Source organism: Myotis daubentonii, chromosome 15 (assembly GCF_963259705.1).
Source record: "Myotis daubentonii chromosome 15, mMyoDau2.1, whole genome shotgun sequence".
Classification (NCBI taxonomy): domain Eukaryota; kingdom Metazoa; phylum Chordata; class Mammalia; order Chiroptera; family Vespertilionidae; genus Myotis; species Myotis daubentonii.
Genome location: NC_081854.1, coordinates 5,308,255 through 5,328,021, shown reverse-complemented (window position 1 = coordinate 5,328,021; position 19,767 = coordinate 5,308,255). Strand labels below are relative to the sequence as shown.

General features: G+C 43.0%; 4 protein-coding genes across 4 annotated transcripts in view; 1 reads left to right on the top strand and 3 right to left on the bottom strand.

The window, feature by feature from the left end:
- The window catches only part of LOC132216086 (zinc finger protein 883-like), a 681,654-nt gene that overhangs the window by 532,776 nt on the left and 129,111 nt on the right, over nucleotides 1-19,767 (top strand). The window lies entirely within an intron of this gene.
- Nucleotides 1-19,767, bottom strand: part of LOC132216080 (zinc finger protein 345-like) — a 325,901-nt gene that overhangs the window by 259,417 nt on the left and 46,717 nt on the right. The window lies entirely within an intron of this gene.
- LOC132216066 (zinc finger protein 850-like) overlaps nucleotides 1-19,767 on the bottom strand; it is a 98,909-nt gene that overhangs the window by 49,328 nt on the left and 29,814 nt on the right. The gene's annotated exons all lie outside the window — the stretch shown is intronic.
- Nucleotides 123-16,634, bottom strand: LOC132216074 (zinc finger protein 271-like). Its single transcript, XM_059665131.1, has 3 exons — nucleotides 16,320-16,634; nucleotides 15,323-15,449; nucleotides 123-4,610 (listed from the first exon to the last, which is right to left on the bottom strand). Exons 1-3 carry the CDS (start codon nucleotides 16,494-16,496, stop codon nucleotides 2,032-2,034), a joined length of 2,883 nt encoding a protein of 960 aa, XP_059521114.1. The 5' UTR covers nucleotides 16,497-16,634; the 3' UTR covers nucleotides 123-2,031.

Sequence of the window (19,767 nt, the reverse complement as noted above, 5' to 3'; positions counted from 1 at the left end):
TCATGCACTCGGGGGATCCCTCAGCCTGTCCTGTGCCCTCTCGCAGTCCGGGATCCTGCGAGAGATGTCCCCGCTGACAAAGGTAAAGAACATTTATATCCATATAAAGAATTACACAGAAATGTTTGTACCAGCTTTATTGAAAACCAAGTATTTATTAAAATGGACAACATGATGGTGATATATTCAAAGATAAGAATATCTACCACAGCCCTGGCTGAAGCGTAGGCCTACAGACCAAAGGATCCCAGGTTCGATTTAAGTCAAAGGCACATACCTTGGTTGAAGACTCCTTCCAGCCAGCGCACTGGTCAGGGCTGATGCAGGAGGCAACCAATTGATATGTTTCCTTCACATCAATGTTTCTCTCTGTCTTTCCCTCTCTCTTCCACTGTCCAGAAGAATCAATGGAAAAATATCCTCGGGTGAGGATTAACAACAACAAAAAGAATATATATATAAAAAAAGATGAGTTACTAATATATCTTTAACAAATGTCCAAGAATTTATGAAATATAAATTAAAACAGAAAAATACTTAGAAAAAGCAAAGTTCTCTATTAAAATGAAATGTGAAACCATGGTTACCAGGAAAGCTGTGAATACGGACAGATTAAACGAGGTCATGAAGCAACTACACAGTCACAGATATGGTCAGCATTATGAGTATAATGATGGTTTCAGTTTTATGCACCTGTCAAGATTTATGAAACACTATACGTAATATATGCAATTTACTCATTATAGATTTTCAAAAATGGTTCAAGATAAAACAAATGTTACTTATTTAGGAACTGTTGTTTTTCAACTCTATATTCAATCCACTATCTTATGCCCTCTGGGCGAGAGTCTCATCTCAGTGACAGAAAATGTAACAAACAATGAAAAACAATGAAGAACTTTCACCCAAACCCACTGGAATACTGACTGTGTCACAAAAGCCGCATCTCCAGCCTAAAGGCACCCTTTCTTTTCCTCTTAGTTTTGCTGCCAGGGCACCAATGGCTCTGATGGGGACATCTGAGAAGCTATTTGAAGCCACAAAACTTCTTGATTATAATCAGTGATAATGACTGTTGCACAGAAGATAAACATACCCAGATGTTCCTCAGGTCTGTGTACACACGGCTCCTGTAGTCTTTTCCTCAAAAAAATGTCAGGGTGTAAGTTTAGATGAAGACCATTCCATCTAATGGGCTGCAGTCTGGTCCAACAGGAATTAGGTCAGTGTTTCTGCAGTTGAAGGGGTCCCCTCACTGCCATGGTCCTCCAACCAGTGCCCATCACCCATGGAATTGAAGGCATTAAAGGGCATGGCCCTCTGCAACACCTGGGGAAAAGAATCCCTTCAAATGTCTTACTATTCCTTGAAAAAAAGAAAAAAATTCACACTGCTTCCAGATATACTTGAGGTTGTCACAACTACCCCCTCTTTGGAGTGATCTCCGTGTCTCAATGCATCCATTTTCACATGAGGACCAGAGAGTCCACAGTGTTTCCTGGGAAAATATGGACAGCAATGTAAATTTGGCAAAAACTGCTGAGCTAATTTCTGCCCCACGGTCTTCCCCCAAGGGCAAAAATGTTTCAGAGCCCATATAAGTTTTTTACCTCATCATGCTTGGAGAGCCCAGATCTCCATAAAAACTAACTCACACAGTAAATAGAACACCCAACATTAAAGAAGTCTTAGGGAAAAGCCTTCATTATTTTGCAAGGAAAGAGCCGTGAGACTGGCAGTTCCTCTACCTGGCAAGACAGCTCTTTATCTTAAAAAGTCCAACATACATACCTATGGTTCCAACATACAAACAAGCAAACAGAACAGCAAAAATGGTTGTGGGTATGTTACATAATGTGGGTGATTCAATGTATGAGATAAAATTCAGATTAATGAGACTTCACATATTTTCTTTTACAATTGTTAAGTTCCAACTAAGAAACTACATTTTCAACACATCTGAGAAATTTTTCACATTTGGACTCTTTTGTGCAGAGTGAATTTACAAATTAGACTGAGAGATATCTCACATTAATTACACTCATAACAACTTTCTCCTGTATGAACTCCCTGATGACTGAGAAGCCTGGTGATCCTGGTATGAGATTTCCCACAGTCATTGCATTTATAAGGCTTTTGTCCTGTATGAATTTTCTGATGACTGAGAAAGGCATTCCTCCAGGGAAAAGATTTCCCACATTCACTGCATTTAAAAGGCTTTTCTCCAGTATGAACTCTCTGATGTTTGTGAAGGCTATCACTCCAGGTAAAACATTTCCCACATTCACTGCATTTAAAAGGCTTTTCTCCAGTGTGAACTCTCTGATGAATAAGAAGGTTGGCCTTGGTGGTGAAAGATTTCCCACATTCACTGCATTTATAAGGCTTTTCTCCTGTATGAACTCTCTGATGTTTGCGAAGGACACTCCTCCAGGTAAAAGATTTCCCACATTCACTGCATTTAAAAGGCTTTTCTCCAGTATGAACTCTCTGATGATTTTGGAGAGCTTCGTTTTCAGTGAAAGTTTTCCCACAGTCACTGCATTTATAAGGCTTTTGTCCTGTATGAATTCTCTGATGACGGCGAAGGACATCGCTCGAGGTAAAAGATTTCCCACATTCACTGCATTTAAAAGGCTTTTCTCCAGTGTGAACTCTCTGATGAATACAAAGGTGGGCCTTGGTGGTGAAAGATTTCCCACATTCACTGCATTTATAAGGCTTTTCTCCTGTATGAACTTTCTGATGATTGCGAAGGACACTCCTCCAGGTAAAAGATTTCCCACATTCACTGCATTTAAAAGGCTTTTCTCCCGTATGAACTCTCTGATGATTTTGGAGAGCTTCGTTTTCAGTAAAAGTTTTCCCACAGTCACTGCATTTATAAGGCTTTTGTCCTGTATGAATTCTCTGATGACGGCGAAGGACATCGCTCCAGGTAAAAGATTTCCCACATTCACTGCATTTAAAAGGCTTTTCTCCAGTGTGAACTCTATGATGTATACGAAGGTTGTCCTTGGTGGTAAAAGATTTCCCACATTCACTGCATTTATGAGGCTTTTCGCCTGTATGAACTCTCTGATGACAACAAAGTTTACTGTTACTGGTAAAAGATTTCCCACATTCACTGCAGTGATAAGGCCTTTCTCCAGCGTGCACTCTTTGATGACGACAAAGTTTAATGCTACAGGTGTAAGCTTTCCCACATTCACCACATATATAAGGCTTTTCTTCAGTGTGAATGCTCTGATGACAAAGAAGGTTACTGCTCTGGGCAAAAGATTTCCCACATTCACTGCATTTGTAAGGCTTTTCTCCTGTGTGAACCCTCTGATGACTGTAAAGGTGAGACGTAGTGGCAAAAGATTTCCCACATTCACTGCAGTGATAAGGCCTTTCTCCAGAGTGCACTCTGTGATGATATTTGAGACCATTGAAACTTGAAAAAGACTTTCCACATTCACTACATTTATAAGGCTTTTCTCCAGTGTGAATGCTCCGATGACAATGAAGGTTACTGCTACTAGTAAAAGATTTCCCACACTCATTGTACTCATAAGGCCTTTCTGCTGTGAGAACGCTCTGATCATAATGGAGGGCAGTGCTATTGGTAACAGGATTTCCACATTCACTGCGCTCATAGGGCCTTTCTTCAGTGCGCAAAGCTTCATATTCACCTAGGCTGTTAATACTGCTAAAAGCTTTCCCATATTCACTGTACTCATAATGCCTTTCTCCAGTGTGCAAAGCTTCATATTCACCTAGGCTGTTAATACTGCTAAAAGCTTTTCCATATTCACTGCACTCATAAGGCCTTTCTCCAGTGTGCAAAGCTTCATATTCACCTAGGCTGTTAATACTGCTAAAAGCTTTCCCATATTCACGGCACTCATAAGGCCTTTCTTCAGTGTGCAAAGCTTCATATTCACCTAGGCTGTTAATACTGCTAAAAGCTTTCCCATATTCACTGTGCTCATAAGGCCTTTCTCCAGTGTGATCTCGCTGTAGATAATACAAGCTAGAAAATTTGGTAAAAGATTTCCCACATTCAGAGCACACAAAACATCGACTTCCAACATTGACATCCTTTTCCTGAATAAACGTGTGGGTGCAAATAATGTCCTTCTTACATTCTTTTCTGGTGTAATAATTGTTTGTCCTTTGAAATGTCATCCCACGTGTCGAAATAGCATTTGGACGGTCCCTGGTCTGAGTAGCGTTTAGGTGGAGATGTCCTGACCTGGTAAGGACACCCTGCCCAACCTCCTCACATGTGAAAAGATTCTGGGACACATTGAAATTGCAGCTCTTTGCAAGTGAGTTGGTGTCCACACCTCTAATGAAAGACTTCTCTCTCATATGCTGCTGATGAAATTTTGCACGGAAATAAAATCGTTTTGCACATGCCCCACACCTCAACAGTATTTGTCTGTGTTGTGTTCCCTTCACCTCCATCGTGTGGAAAATGTTTCCCAAGACTAGCCCACAATTCTCACAGGGGTGGCTCTTCTGGGAAAACAAGGCTACCTTGGGATTCCTTGCGTGTGATACTCTAACAGAAACGTTCTGTTCAGTTGCTGCCTCCACATTCTCTCCTCCACAGCAGCAACCTAAACAAAAGAAAACACTTGTGAGGTACATGTTGACCTCAAGAAAACAGAGTATCTTCACCACAAATGTTTATCTGTCATGACTAGGCCTGATTCCATAGAAAGATTTTAAGTACCACTCAGGTATACTCTGAGGAAATTGCAGTTATACATATCATCGCCCCAAAAGTCAGTCGATGATGAAAAGCTCACCAAGAGAGGGACAGAAGCACAGGATGGGACACAAAGAAGAGAGGAAGGCTGTACTCAATGTTTCTGCAGAAACGGCTTCCTTTAGGACCTTACATGCTGGCCATGTGAGTCTGTGTAAAATAATTTAAAGCAGCTCAAAGTCATAAAAATTAATTGTATTAGAGCACAGGATGTTCAACGTCAATATAATAATGTGTGCACTCCAAGGTACTGCAAGCATGGACCAACGTTGGCTTGCACTAAAGAGAGACCTTTGCAGAGCTGCAAAGTCCAGTGAGGTGAAGGCTATCCATGGGCTGGGAATCCGAGTGGAAATGATAACAATGAAAACTGAGTACTTGACAAAGTATCAACAATAAGTACAAACAAGCATCATTGGGTGAGGAATGGGCAACTGTAAGAAAACACTGGGTTTGTAGCTATGAATGTAAGAGAGGCCAGCCGAAAATTCCTCTGCAATGATCCTTCTCCAAAGCAAGACCACCTGTGAATCCACTGTATCATTAATAAAGTCCTGTTTCGCCCTAACCGGTTTGGCTCAGTGGATAGAGTGTCGGTCTGCGGACTGAAGGGTTCCAAGTTCGATTCCAGTCAAGGGCAAATATCTTAGTTGCGGGCACATCCCCAGTAGGAGGTGTGCAGGAAGCAGTTGATCAATGTTTCTCTCTCATCGATGTTTCTAACTCTCTACCCCTGTCCCTTTCTGTATGTAAAAAAAAATCAATAAAATACATATAAAAATAAATAAAGTCATGTTTCTTCTGTGATGCACAAATGATTCCTCCCCTTAAATCCTCCTTGAGCCATTCCATGGGATAAATGATGCAAATCTTAAAAGAAAAAAAAAAGTTGGATGATCTACAATGTGGTGGAACAACAAAAGACAAACGAGATCACAGACAAACCACCTATGTGAGCCCATGCTGGCTGGGCTCAGTGGATGGAGCATCTGCCTGTGGACTGAAGGGTCCTAGGTTCACTTCCGGCCAGGGGCATGTGCCTGTGTTGCGGGCTTCATCCCCAGTAGGTGGTGTGCATGAGGCAGCCGATCAATGATTCTCTCTCATCATTGATGTTTCCATCTCTCCCTTCTTCTCTGAAATCACTAAAAATATGTTAAACAAAACAAAACAAAACAAAACACCTATGTAAGTGACATCCAAAAGAATGCAGAATCAGAGATATAAGCATCTCCCCCGACCCCAGTGTAAGCAGACAGCTACTCACAAACAAAAACCGCATAAAAAATAGGAGTAAGAGTACCATGAAGACAAACAGTACAACAGACACAAATAAAGCAGAGTACAGAAAGAATGACTAGAAAAGACTGGGTGAATAAACATATTTGAAAATACATACAGTAAAAAACAAGGATCAGAATAACCTCCAGTGCCGGGAGCCGGTCCATCCTTGCTGTCAAGGGACCTGGCATATATGGCATACTGTTCTTAATATGTTTGCTCACCTTCTTGGCGCTGTGTTTTAACCAAGGTCACCTCTCTGAGAAAGGTTGTTTCCCCAGGTAGGGATTTTCCCCTGAAGTTAGGGGGGAATAAAACCCCTTAACTAAGTGCCAGGCGGGTAATTAATCACTTTAACTACAAACAATCATGCTTAAGCTGCATAATCTTTACTCCCTGGAATGGAGATAAGAAACGCCCTAACCTTTGTAATAGAGATTGATAGGATTGAATCAACTGGTATAAATACAGATGTAACAAGACAGAGAGAGACAGAACTTAAGAAGAGAGCCAAGAAGACAGAACCTACACAGAACCTACAGACAGAAGAACTTTGCTGGAGAGAACATGGCAAAAGATCCTGGACTGAACCTGACCACAGAAATTGGCAAGAGAACCTGACTAGAACCTAGTGACTGAACCTGGCTGGAGAACCTGGACAGAACCTGGCTGGAGAACCTAGCGAGGGAACATGGCCACAGAACTTCCCTGGAGATCCAAAGCAGAACCTCTCTGGAGATCCAGACCAGAACTTGGCTGGAGATCCTGGCTGGAGATCCTGGCTAGGCTGCTGATCAACTGAACGCTGTCTCCTTGTCATTCCTTCTTCGCCGACTCCATCTACGCCTTTGGGAACCCCTGGACCTGCTGGGGTTGGACCCCGGCATCCCAGCAGCCCCTGTGTTTCTGCTATCATTGACCAAAGTGGCCTGTTCTTACAAAACACTAGAAATTTTTGTGTTTAAAAACCATAGAATGCCTTGGCCAGTATGGCTCAGTTGGTTAGAGAATCATCCTGTGTACCAAAGGGTTGAGTATTCAATTCCCAGTCAAGGGGTTCCATTTCCAGTTACCTTCTGTGCAGAAGTCAGCCGATTGATGTTTCTCCCTCACTCTGTTTCTCTTCCTCTCTCTCCCCACCCCATCTGTCTTCCTCAAATATTTGAACAAGCATCAGTAAAAGGGAGATAAGACAAAAATAAAACAATACAAATATTGGCTACCCTTGAGTTAGACTAAAGCAAAGAACAAAAACTAAACAACAACAAGCTTCAGGAGGGTAGGGAAGGCTGGGGAAAGGTCAATGGGGGAAAAAAACCAAAAAACAAGCTTCAAAGAAATGAAAGGTAAGACATTATACCTAACACTAGGAACCACATAGCATCATAAGAGATGTTGAACCCTAAAGGGTTTGGCTCAGTGGATAGAGCATCGGCCTGCAGACTGAAGGGTCCCAGGTTCAATTCCGGTCAAGGGCATGTACCTTGGTTGCGGGCACATCCCCAGTAGGAGGTGTGCAGGAGGCAGCTGATCGATGTTTCTCTCTCATCGATGTTTCTAACTCTCTATCCCTCTCCCTTCCTCTCTGTAAAGAATCAATAAAATATATTTTTAGCTGAAACCGGTTTGGCTCAGTGGATAGAGCGTCGGCCTGCGGACTGAAAGGTCCCGGGTTCGATTCCGGTCAAGGGCATGTACCTTGGTTGCGGGCACATCCCCAGTGGGGGGTGTGCAGGAGGCAGCTGGTTGATGTTTCTCTCTCATCGATGTTTCTGACTCTCTGTCTCGCTCCTTTCCTCTCTGTAAAAACTCAATAAAATATATTTAAAATAAATAAAAATATATATATATATATTTTTAAAAAAAGAGAGAGAGATGTTGATGTTAAGAGACAACTTGACCCTCCATAGAGAAATTTGTCAAGATCCCATATGAGCTTCTGAAATTAATAAATTCAGAGCCCTGGCCAGTTAGCTCTCTAGTTGAGTGTGTGGTCCCAATGCACCACAGCTGTGGCTTTGTAGGGCACATGTAGGGGACAGCCAATAAATGCTTAGATGGATAGAACAACTGATCAATGTTTCCCTCTCTCTCTTTGTTTCCCTTCCTATCTCGAAAATCAATAAATAAAGGCTGCCCAGTATGGCTCAGTGCTTGAGCATAAACCCATGACCTAGGACAATGGTTCTCAACCTTCTGGCCCTTCAAATACAGTTACTCATGATGTGACCCAACCATAAAATTGTTTTCATTGCTACTTCATAACTGTAATGTTGCTACTGTTATGAATCGAAATGTAAATATCTGATATGCAGGATGGTCTTAGGTGACCCCAGTGAAAGGGTCGTTCGACCACCAAAGGGGTCGCGACCCACAGGTTGAGAACCACTGACCTAGGAGATCACAATTCCAGCCCTTGTCAGAAGAGATGTGCAGGTTGCCAGCCCTATCTCCATTGGGGCGTGTGCAGAAAGCAGCTGATCAATGACTCTCTCTCATTATTCATGTTTCTATCGCTCTCTCCTTCTTTTCCTCTCTGAAATCAATAAAATATACTTTAAAAATAAATCATTTAAGGAATAAATAAATAGCCCTGGCCCGTGTGGCTCAGTGCTAAGAGTGACTGCTTGCACACCGGAAGGTCATTGATGTGGTTCTCGGTAAGAGGCAGGTACCTGGATTTCAGGTTCAATCCCCCTCCTAGTTGGGGCACATGCGTGAGGCAACCGATAGATGTTTCTCTCTCTCTCTCTCTCTCTGCCTCTCCCTTTCTCTATCTCTCTCTCTCTCAGAAAAAAAATCAATGGAAAAAATATTCTCACTATTCAGGTGAAGATAAAAGAAGAAAGAATTGAATTCAGAAAAGTTACTGGAGAGGAGATTCAAGATGGCGGTGTAGGCAAAGGCCTATACTGGCTTCCTCCCACAACTACATCAAAATTACAACTAAAATACACAACAACCATCAGCGAGGACTCCTGGAAAGCTGGCTGAATGGAAGTCTTAGGACAGTGGTTCTCAACCTTGGCTGTACATTAGAATCACCTGGGAATCTTTTTAAAATCCTGATTTCTGGGCCTCATCCTCCAGAAATTCTGTTTCTTTGTTACTAATGATGAGGCCCAGAAATCAGGATTTGAAAAAGATTCCCAGGTGATTCTAATGTACAGCCAAGGTTGAGAACCACTGTCTTAGGACTAGACAGGTAAAGTAGAAAGCACACTGATACTGGTAGGAGGTACAGAGGTATGGAAGGTGCTGGCGCTATACCCATGTGGGACACTATTTTAATTGGGAGGGAGATCGTCTCTGCAGAGGTCACCTGGCGGACCAAGGGGTCCCAGTACCACAGCAGATGCCCAGCCCAGGGTCCCAGAGCTGGGGAAATAGTCCCTACTGGCAGTAAGAACTACGGGCTGTAAAAACAATTGCGGACTGGGGCTCAGTGATACAGAGGCTGCAGGAGACCCAGCTGCTCCTCTTACAATGCCAGTACCACAAACTAAACTTACAAACTCCCGCTTCTTCTGACCTCCAGGGCCTGGGGAGTCTGGGGGTAGAGGGGCGGATCAAGACACATATGAGTGGAAACTTGACTAACTGGCATCGGGGCAGGAATTCGGGGGCAGCTTTCTCCCAGACAAATGTGGTTGGAGTGGTCATTATACCTATGTTGGGACATCCCAGGTCGCAGTTCTGAGTGGCAACCATTTCTGTGTGCTCCCACCTGGTGATTCCCTGAGACCTCACCCCATCCAATTTACAACTCCACCCAAGCAGTCTGCAGCAGCGTTAGTATATGAATCGCCTGTCCTTGCTCAGGATGAAACCTGTCAAACAAGTTGCAGTTCAGTCAGGGAGCCCCAAACCTATCAATAAAAGGCCTATACCTGGCACAAGCACTAGCCTTCCTTGCTTCACAGCTGGGCCTCATCAGGGCATTTCCAAACTCAATACAAAGAGGAGATTCTGCAGATCTCTCTGTAGATGCTGCTGGGTGGCTCCAGGCAGAGGCTGACTTTACACCTCCCTGGAGACCCAAGAGCCAGTGTACCCAGTGGTCAGTGTCATACCATACGAGCTTACCCTTTACATCCATAAACGATAGACTCACTGACCATGAAAGCCCCACTGATGCAGGTCATGATCCCTAGGGGTGTCTCCTGCACAGCAGCTCTCCCACTGTAGTCGTAGTGACACCCATCAATGCTAAAATCCTCAAGAAAATTCTGGCAAATGGGATCCAACAATACATTAGAAAGATCATACACCATGACCAAGTGGCATTTATTCCAGGGATGAAAGATTGGTACAATATCTGCAAATCAATAAATATGATACAACATATAAACAAAATGAAAGACAGAAATCATATAATAATATCAATTGATGTAGAAAAAGCTTTTGACATAATCTGACACCCTTTCTTGATAAAAACTCTCAGCAAAGGGGAGCCCAAGGATCACACCTCAACATAATAAGAGCTTTTATGACAAACCCACAGCCAACATCATACTCAATCAGCAAAAACTACAACCATTTTCCCTAAGAACAGGAACAACACAGGGAGGCCCACTTTCACCACTCCAGTTTGATATAAAACTGGAAGGGCTAGCAATAACAATCAGACAAGAAGCAGAAATTAAAGGCTTCATAATTGGAAAAAAAGAAAACCGTCATTATTCAAAGATGACATGATATTGTACACAGAAAACCCTAAAGACTCCATCAAAAAACTACTAAATTTAATAAATACATTCAGAAATGTAGCAGAATACAAAATTAACGACCAGAAATCTATGGCTTTTTTATACACCAATAACGAACTCAGAGAAACAAACAAACAAACAAACAAACAATCCTATCTACGATTGCAGCAAAAAAATTAGGATACCAAGGAATAAACTTAATTAACAAGGTAAAAGACCTGTCGTCTGAAAACTACAGGAAGTTGAAAAAAAGAGATAGAAGAAGATATAAACAAATGGAAACATATACCGTGTGGTGGGGGCCAGATGTAAGCTGGTAAGGTCCTTGCACCTGAAGGGGCTAGCAAGGCTGGGACCCTTACCCACACAGTTTTCCAAGACTTGTTTGGATGGCGATTATCAGTAGAATAAGAGCAACCTTTGTAGAATGAGAACAGCCTTTCATGGCTTACCAAGAAGTCTGTAACTATTTACTGAGATATGCTGTACTGAGAACTTGTTCTTCTGCTGTGTCCATCCCTTAGAGATTAAGAGGAACAAAGAATACATTCCTCTCGACAGACCTCCTATTCAGTGTGTTATGTATAAATAGGATTGTGTGACTAATAAAGTTGCTTCAGATCCTTGAGAACTGGAGTCCTCCGACTCAGCTTTCCTGTCTTTCTTTCTCAATTCCCACCTCCCTACCTCAGCCCGGCTCAACCTGTCAGGCTGGCCCTGACAACCGTGTTCATGGATTGGTAGAATCAACATCATGAAAATGTCCATACTACCCAAAGCAATCTGCAGATTCAATGCAATCCCCATTAAGATACCAACCGCATATTTCACAGACCTATAATAAGCTCTCCAAAAATAAATATGGAATAATAGTAAAAAATAGCCACAGCAATCCTGAGAAAGAACAAAGTTGGAGGGATGACAATAACAGGTACCAAGGTATATTGCCAAAATGCCTGGTACTTGCACAACAACAGACATATAGAACAATGCAACAGAACAGAGAATCCAGAAATTGACCCAAGCCTTTATGCTCAATATTTGTCAAAGGAGGCAACAGCATACAATGAAATCAAGACAGTCTCTTCAATAAATAGTGTTGGGAAAATTGAACAGATACATGCAAAAAAATGAAACTAGACCACCAACTTATACCATACACAAAATAAACTAAATATAGATAAAATCTGTAAACATAAGATGGGAAACTTTAAAAATCTTAGAAGAATCCACAGACAGCAAAATATCAGACATATATCCTAGCAATGTCTTTACGGATACAGCTCCTAGGGTAATGGAAACTAAGGAAAAAATGAACAAATAGAACTATGTCAAGATAAAAAGCTTCTGCACAGCCAAAGAAACCATCAACAGAACAACCAGAAAGCCCACGGCATGGGAGAACATATTTGCCAATGTTGTATCTGATAAGGGTTTATTCTCCAAAATTTACAGGAAATCATACATCATAAGAAAAAGAATGTGAACGATCCAATCAAAAAATGGGCAAAGGACCGAAATACACACTTTTCGAGAGTGGATATACGGAAAGCCGAGACACATAAAAACGTGCTCAAAGCCACTTATCCGAGAGACGCAAATCAAAACGACAATGAGATATCATCTCACACCTGTCAGGATGGCTATCATCAACTAATCAACAAATGACAAACCACAAGTGCTGACAAGGATGCGGAGAAAAAGGAACCCTTGTGCATCGCTGGTGGGAATGCATATTGGTACAGACACTGTGGAATATAGGGTAGTGTTTTCCAAAAAATTAAAATTGGAACTCCCAATTGACCCATCTAGGAAAATGTCCCAAGAAATCAGAAACAGCCCTTGCCGGTTTGGCTCAGTGGATAGTCGGCCTGCAGGTTGAAGCGTCCCAGGTTCGATGCCAGCCAAGGCAACATGCTGGGCTGTGGGCTCAATTACCAGTAGGGTGCATGCAGAACGCAGAGAGCAATGATTCTCTCTTATCATTACTGTTACTATCTCTCTCTCTTTCTCCTTTCCTCTCTCTGAAATCAATAATGAAATTTAAAAAAAAAAAATGAAAAGAAATCAGAAACACCAATCAGAAAGGACATATGCACCCCTATGTTCATAGCAACACAATTTACAATAGCTAAGATTTGGAAATAGCCTAAGTGCCCATCAGTAGATGAGTGGATTAAAAACGGTGCTACATCTACATAATGGAATACTATGCTGCTGTTACAAAGGAGGAACTCTTTCTATTTGCAACAGCATGGATGGAACTGGAGAGCATCATGCTAAGCAAAATAAGCCAGGTGGAGAAAGATGAATATCACATGATCTCACTCATTTGTGGTCAATGAGGGAAAATGGAGACATATGTAATACAATATATATTACTTTAAACAATAAAGAATTTTTAAAAAAGAAATACTGTGAAAATATCCATAGTACACAATGCAATCGACAGATTAAATGGAACCCTGAGGTTAATTCTTATGGTACTTTACAAAGATATGAAAAGAGAACCTTGAAATGTATAGAACTAAAAAATGTAAGTAGCAAAAACAATCATGAGTGAGAAGCAAGCTGGTGGCATCACACTTCCTGACATCAATTTATTACAAAGAGAAAGCAAGCAAACAGTGTGTTGCTGAAGAAACACAGAAACATACATCAACAAAAGAGAACAGAAAACACAGAAAGAAACCCAGGCACATACTTTTAAGTAATCATTGTCAAAACTGCAAGACAGAGAAGAAAGGAAAGACAGTTTCTTCAGTGAATGGTACTGCTGAAAATCAATACTCACATGTAAACACCACAATACTGGACACCACTGAAAGAATTTAACGCAACCTGCATAACAGAATTGAATATCAGTGCTAAAACGTAAAACGCCTCAGAACAACCTAGAGAAAAAGTTTTGGAGATTTGTTTTGACATGATTTTCTGAATGTGACACCATCAGACAAAAAAGAACAAACAAACAGTCCAGATTGCAACAAATAAAGAAAAAGCTTCTTGCCCTAACCGGTTTGGCTCAGTGGATAGAGCGTCGGCCTGCGGACTGAAGGGTCCCAGGTTTGATGCCCGTCAAGGGCACGTACTGTGGTTGCGGGCACATCCCCAGAGGGGGGTGTGCAGGAGGCAGCTGATCGATGTTTCTCTCTCATCGATGTTTCTGACTCTCTGTCCCTCTCCCTTCCTCTCTGTAAAAAATCAATAAAATCTATTAAAAAAAAAAAAGAAAAAGATAAAGAAAAAGCTTCTTCACAGCCCAACTGTAATAAGCAAAATGAAATGAAAAGAAATCGAGAGAACAGAAGAAAATACTTGCAAATCCTATGAAGGAATCACTTGGAGAGATTGGGGATTCAGTTCTGATCAGCATAATAAAGCAAATATTGAGATATAGACAGAAATTCACACAAATAGTTGGAGTTCCCAGGGAATAATAAAGTTATGTTAATACTATACTGGAGGCTAATAACAATGCAATGACTTGTCTGAAAACCAAACTCAATATAACTTCATTAAAAATACTTGCCCTAACCCGTTTGGCTCAGTGGATAGAGCGTCGGCCTGTGGACTGAAGGGTCCCAGGTTCGATTCTGGTCAGGGGCATGTACCTTAGTTGCCGGCACATCCCCAGTAGGGGGTGTGCAGGAAGCAGCTGATCGATGTTTCTCTCTCATCGATGTTTCTAACTCTCTATCCCTCTCCCTTTCTCTCTGTAAAAAATCAATAAAATATATTTTAAAAAAATAAATAAATAAAAATAAAAATACTTTATTACTAAGCACTAGTAACAAGCATCTGAGCTTGCCAAAAACATGGTGGCACTAGACCAGGGGTGGGCAAACTTTTTGACTCAAGGGCCACAATGGGTTCTTAAACTGGACCGGAGGGCCGGAACAAAAGCATGGATGGAGTGTTTGTGTGAACTAATATAAATTCAAAGTAAACATCATTACATAAAAGGGTATGGTCTTTTATTTCAATAGTTTTATTCATTTCATACGGACCGGATCCAGCCTGCGGGCCGTAGTTTGCCCAAAGCTGCACTAGACCTACTAAATGCAGGGTTGCCAAACACATAGACTTTGTAGAAAAGCAGGTATGGGGGAGCAATATCTGCATCTGCAAAGCACAATTAAGTACATACAAAAATATGTGTTCCTGGATGTGATAAGCAATTAATATATAAAATATACAAGATAGTCAAGACAATGTTTAACCAAAAAATAGAGTTATTAAGGAGGAAGAGGACATAGAAACAATTCCTCTAAAAGTATGTACAAATGACCAACAAGAACATAGAAAATGCTCTCCTCAGTCTTCAAAAAATACACTAGAAAGCACAAGTCCTTCCCTGTGAATTTAGTGCAGCGGGGAGTATTGGGACTTCAGGAATAGAAGGGAGCAGCAGAAACAGACCAACCCTCCCCAGGACAGCAACTACCCAGGAAACTGGAAAATTAAGCAGTACCACAGTCTACATGGGAGGACAGAGCACACCCTGGGAGATGGGGCCTGGGAAATGGCAAAGCCAAGTCCAGGTCCCTGATAAGAGTGAGGCTCTTACCCAGCGAGGATACAAGTTCAAAGTTCTCCAGCATCACATTTAGGTACAGCTGTCTCTGACCCTCATCAAGGAGGCTCCATTCCTCCCTGGAGAAGTACAGGGCAATGTCCTCAAAGGTCACGCCAACCTGTCAGAACGGAGACAATTAAAACCAGAGCTGCCTTTCTGAGAACCAGTAATCCTACTCCTTACCTACCTTCCCCCCCTCAACCTCCTCCAGGGCCCCTGGTTACTGTGGACACCAGGCCCTAATGCCAGTGCAGGCTGCTGTTTCATCACAGTCCCATTACTCACTGTGATTGCCCTCAGCAGAGCAGCTGGGTTGGTGGGAAGGATTGGGGGAGGGGAGGGGAGAGAGCAATGCCATTTAAGGTCTGGGCGATGCCTGCAGGGCCCCAGCCTTCCTGCCAAGCAACACCACTGCAGTCTCCTAGATCCTGCCTCCAAGACAAAGCCAAGGGTCCGTTTATGCTTCATCTTTAAACCCCACACCAGGTCCGGGACCATCAGCTCACACTTCCTCCAGATGTGCTCACCACTGGGTAATGTTTATCCCCTTCCCATCTTCAGGCCCCAGGTTCACTCCCTCAGCTCTGCCCCCTTCCTGCTCCAATGCCACTGGATCTCGCTGGACTCACCCATGAACTTGGCATATGGCGTGTAGAGAGCTTGTAGTCCAGCCGGATCCAGAATCACCCCAGGCCCTGATGGACCCACAGCCGGGAAAACCCCGAATGAGTCTGTGCCGTCCTCCCTGCAGCCTCTGATCTTTCCGTCAATACTCACAGCCACACCCTCAGGGACCTGCAGATGCGAGTCACCCCCGTCCTCTCTGCCCTGCACTTGCTGTGTCCTCAGAAGCCACCACACTCCTCTCTCCCCTCCACCTTCCTCACGGTCCTCCCCGCGGGACTGAGCTGCAGGACGGGACAGGCGCCCTCCCCAGGCTGTGGTGTGTGTGTAAGGAGGCGGTGAGGGCCTGGGGGACTCGACTCACCTCAGCCCGTCTCCTCAGCGGGGTCGCCGCCATTGCCCTCTGTGGGCGGAGCGGGGCGGGAGCAGAAGCCGCTGCAGGAATGGCGGTCCCTGTCCCGGCTTTGGCGTGGGTTCGTGCGGCGACTCCGAGCTTCAATCCCACGTGTGAGCTGTGAGCACCACTGGAGGCTCCGACCATGGGCTGTGAGGCGGGGAGCACCACTCTCCGGCCTTCTCCTCGGGACTGCGGACTTGGAAAACCTCACCGCCTGAGACAAAAATCTGAGAAAACGAAATCCTGCCACAAGGATTACCGGTCCCGCCCTCCCTAAGCGGCCAAACGGAAATGCCGTCTCTGACCCTCCATTGGCTCCGCGCTATGCCATTCCATGCGTGGCCTTGTGGGTAATGTAGTTTCTCCGCTCCAAGTCCAGGGTGCCTTATTTCTCAGTTGACTCCAGGACTTGATTTAGGGGCAAAGAGCCCAAGAACACACCAACTATACTAGGGGTCCTAGCGCTTTCAGTGGAGATAACGTCAGGGGCAAGTTTGTTTCTCCAGCACCTGCGTGGCTGGTTTTGCATATCTTTCTTCAGGACCTGCTCTTTCTGAATGGCAGGCATTGTTTCTTTATTCAGGACATGTGGCATGTGTCTCCTTCAGGCCAAATGTAGCTGGGGGAGGTTGCTGAAGTGTCTGACTAGATCTAACCTGCCTCCATTGAATTCATTATACAAAGTTCATGTCACAAAACAGACACTCATACTTCAGAGCATCTGCTTCTGATGCCATCCAAAGTGTCAGCTCTGCCTGGGCTGCAGTGTGGATAAGATGGCCAAGAGACATGTGAAAAATGCTCAAAGTGACTGATCATCAGAGAGATGCAAATTAAAGCAACAATTATAGATGACCTCACAACTGTCAGAATGGCTATCATCAACAAATCAACCAAGGACAAGTGCTGGGGAGGATGTGGAAGAAAGGAACCCTAGGACACGCCTGGTGGGAATGCAAACCTGTACACCAATTATGGACATCAGTTTGGAGTTTTTGCAAAAATTTTAATATGGAACTGCCATTTAATTCAGTGATTCTACTCCTAGGAATATATCCTAAGAAACTTGAAACAATCAGATAGAATGTATGCACCCCTATGTTCATGGCAGCACAATTTACAATAGCAAAGGTCTGGAAACTGCCCAAGTATCCATCAAAATAGTGGATAAAACACTGTGGTACATTTATACCATGGAATACCATGCAGAAGTAAAAATGAAGACTCTCTTACCCTTTCATACAGCATGGAGGGACCTTGAGAGTATCACACTAAGTGAAATAAATCAGTCAGAGAGGACAGTATCACTTGATCTCACTGTTTGGAATCTAATTAATAAAAAACTGATGGAGTGGATTCAGAGATATGGAAGCATGGATTTACAGCAGGATATTAGAGGGACAGTGGGGAAGGGTAAAAAGAAATGTGGCCAAAACCAGTTTGGCTCAGTGGATATAACGTCGGCCTGCGGACTGAAAGGTCCCGGGTTCGATTCCGGTCAAGGGCATGTACCTTGGTTGCGGGCACATCCCCGGTGGGAGATGTGCAGGAGGCAGCTGATCGATGTTTCTCTCTCATCGATGTTTCTAACTCTCTATCTCTCTCCCTTCCTCTCTGTAAAAAATCAATAAAATATATTAAAAAAAAAGAAAAGAAATGTGCTCAGGTAAGGATTAAACACACACACACACACACACACACACACACACACACACACACACACAACAAAGTCACCTGAGCCTTGAGCATTTTCTTCTGTTCTCTGGAAGCAATGGGAAAGCTCTACCTTGCTGGGTTCTGGGTTTGCTCTACATTTGTGTTTATAAATCTGTCTTCCGTCAGTTGAGTCCCTGGAAATGCTGATATCCCTCCATGTAACCTTGTTCTGCTTCACGTGAGTCAGTTGCTTTTGCTGTTGTCGTAAGAAATGTCCAAACTTGTGGAGACTTTTCTAAATTTATTTGACCCAAGTTGGCAACATTTGCCAGGAAGCAAAATAACAACAGGTTGAGTAATGCTCAGGAGAATGACAGTTTTGCACCTTTTTTTTATACATTTTTAAAGAAATATATTTTATTGATTTTTTACAAAGAGGAAGGGAGAGGGATAGAGTCAGAAACATGGATGAGAGAGAAACATCCATAAGCTGCCCCCTACACACCTCCCACTGGGGATGCCCCCACAACCAACGTACATGCCCTTGACCAGAATCGAACCTGGGACCCTTCAGTCCACAGGCCAACGCTCTGTCCACTGAGCCAAACAGCTTAGGGCTATACATGATACTCAAAGGAGAAGACACATGGGGGTTAATTGAGATTTACTGGTGATAAATTAGAGTGGGAGAATTAAGAGGGAAATCTCTGGGATTAAACAAAAAGTAAAAAAAGTAGACAAAAACTTCTTTTTAAAATGTTCTCCAACAGTTAACACTTAATATTTGTCACAACAATAATAATAATTGTGGGCCTGAGGTCTTCGGTGTTTGGAGATTGTGCCCTTAGGAGTCTGCAAAAAAGGAAATTTCACAGAAAAGCCAAAGGTATGTATTCTAGATGCAGAAAGACAATAGACACGCTCAATAAGCTAAAGATTGACCTTTGCAAAGAAACAAAACGAAACAAAAAAAAAAAAAGGAGGCCAGGGAATAACTACCCCTGTGACTTGCTTTTACTTAAAAAGTTTTAACTTCAAACCATCCTGGGTGGTTACTTTTGGCCTGAGTTTGTATGATTCACTATGTGATGCCAGGCTCCCTGAGCTTGCCATGTTTAGTATGTACCATCATTTTTGTCCATACTGTGGTGTTAAAACCTATGGGGTCAGGAGAAAAATCACAGAGTGGTGTATTTCCTTTGGGACCCATTGCTGCCATCCTCCTGAACACAATGCCCCCGGCACTGCTTGTGTCCCTTTATTTGGTCTCCTAGAAGTATTCACTCTTCAGGTCATAAAGCCTTAGGTTCTAAAAGTAGTCCAGGTATTTGTAAGGACAAGAAGAAGGTCTTTAAGTTTCTTTTTTATGAACTTCCACAATTTATGAGAAACACCTGCTAATTAACCCCCCAAATTACTGGCTCCTCTAATTCAGAGAGCTCCTCTGTTCGACCTGCAGAACAAGATAAGCTACTTTTAAGGCTAAATTCTTACCTGCTGTTGTTACACCTCAGGGATAACTCACACCAAGCAGTCTCTAGTTTGTAGAACGTTTCCTCCCCTCCACACCTTCAAACATGCCTCTTCATAACTTTTTCTCTGGTCATATTTTATAGGCTGGGAAAGAAACTGATAAGACGCCTCCCTAGAACATCTGCCAGACTGTCTCCGGGAAAACAAACAAACTGTAACTTTTAAGGACAGCCCCTCTTATCTACACAACTTCAGCTCAGCCCAAGGCCCCTCCATTCTCTGTCCC

What these genes read in the sequence shown, in the direction of transcription:
- LOC132216074 (XM_059665131.1), bottom strand. Translation starts at nt 16,496, where the DNA reads ATGGTCGGAGCCTCCAGTGGTGCTCACAGCTCACACGTGGGATTGAAG. An exon ending in CGCTGAGGAGACGGGCTGAG is followed by an intron (nt 15,450 to 16,319) that starts GTGAGTCGAGTC and finishes CCGTTCTGACAG; the next exon opens with GTTGGCGTGACCTTTGAGGA. An exon ending in TGAACTTGTATCCTCGCTGG is followed by an intron (nt 4,611 to 15,322) that starts GTAAGAGCCTCA and finishes TCTTTTGTTTAG; the next exon opens with GTTGCTGCTGTGGAGGAGAG.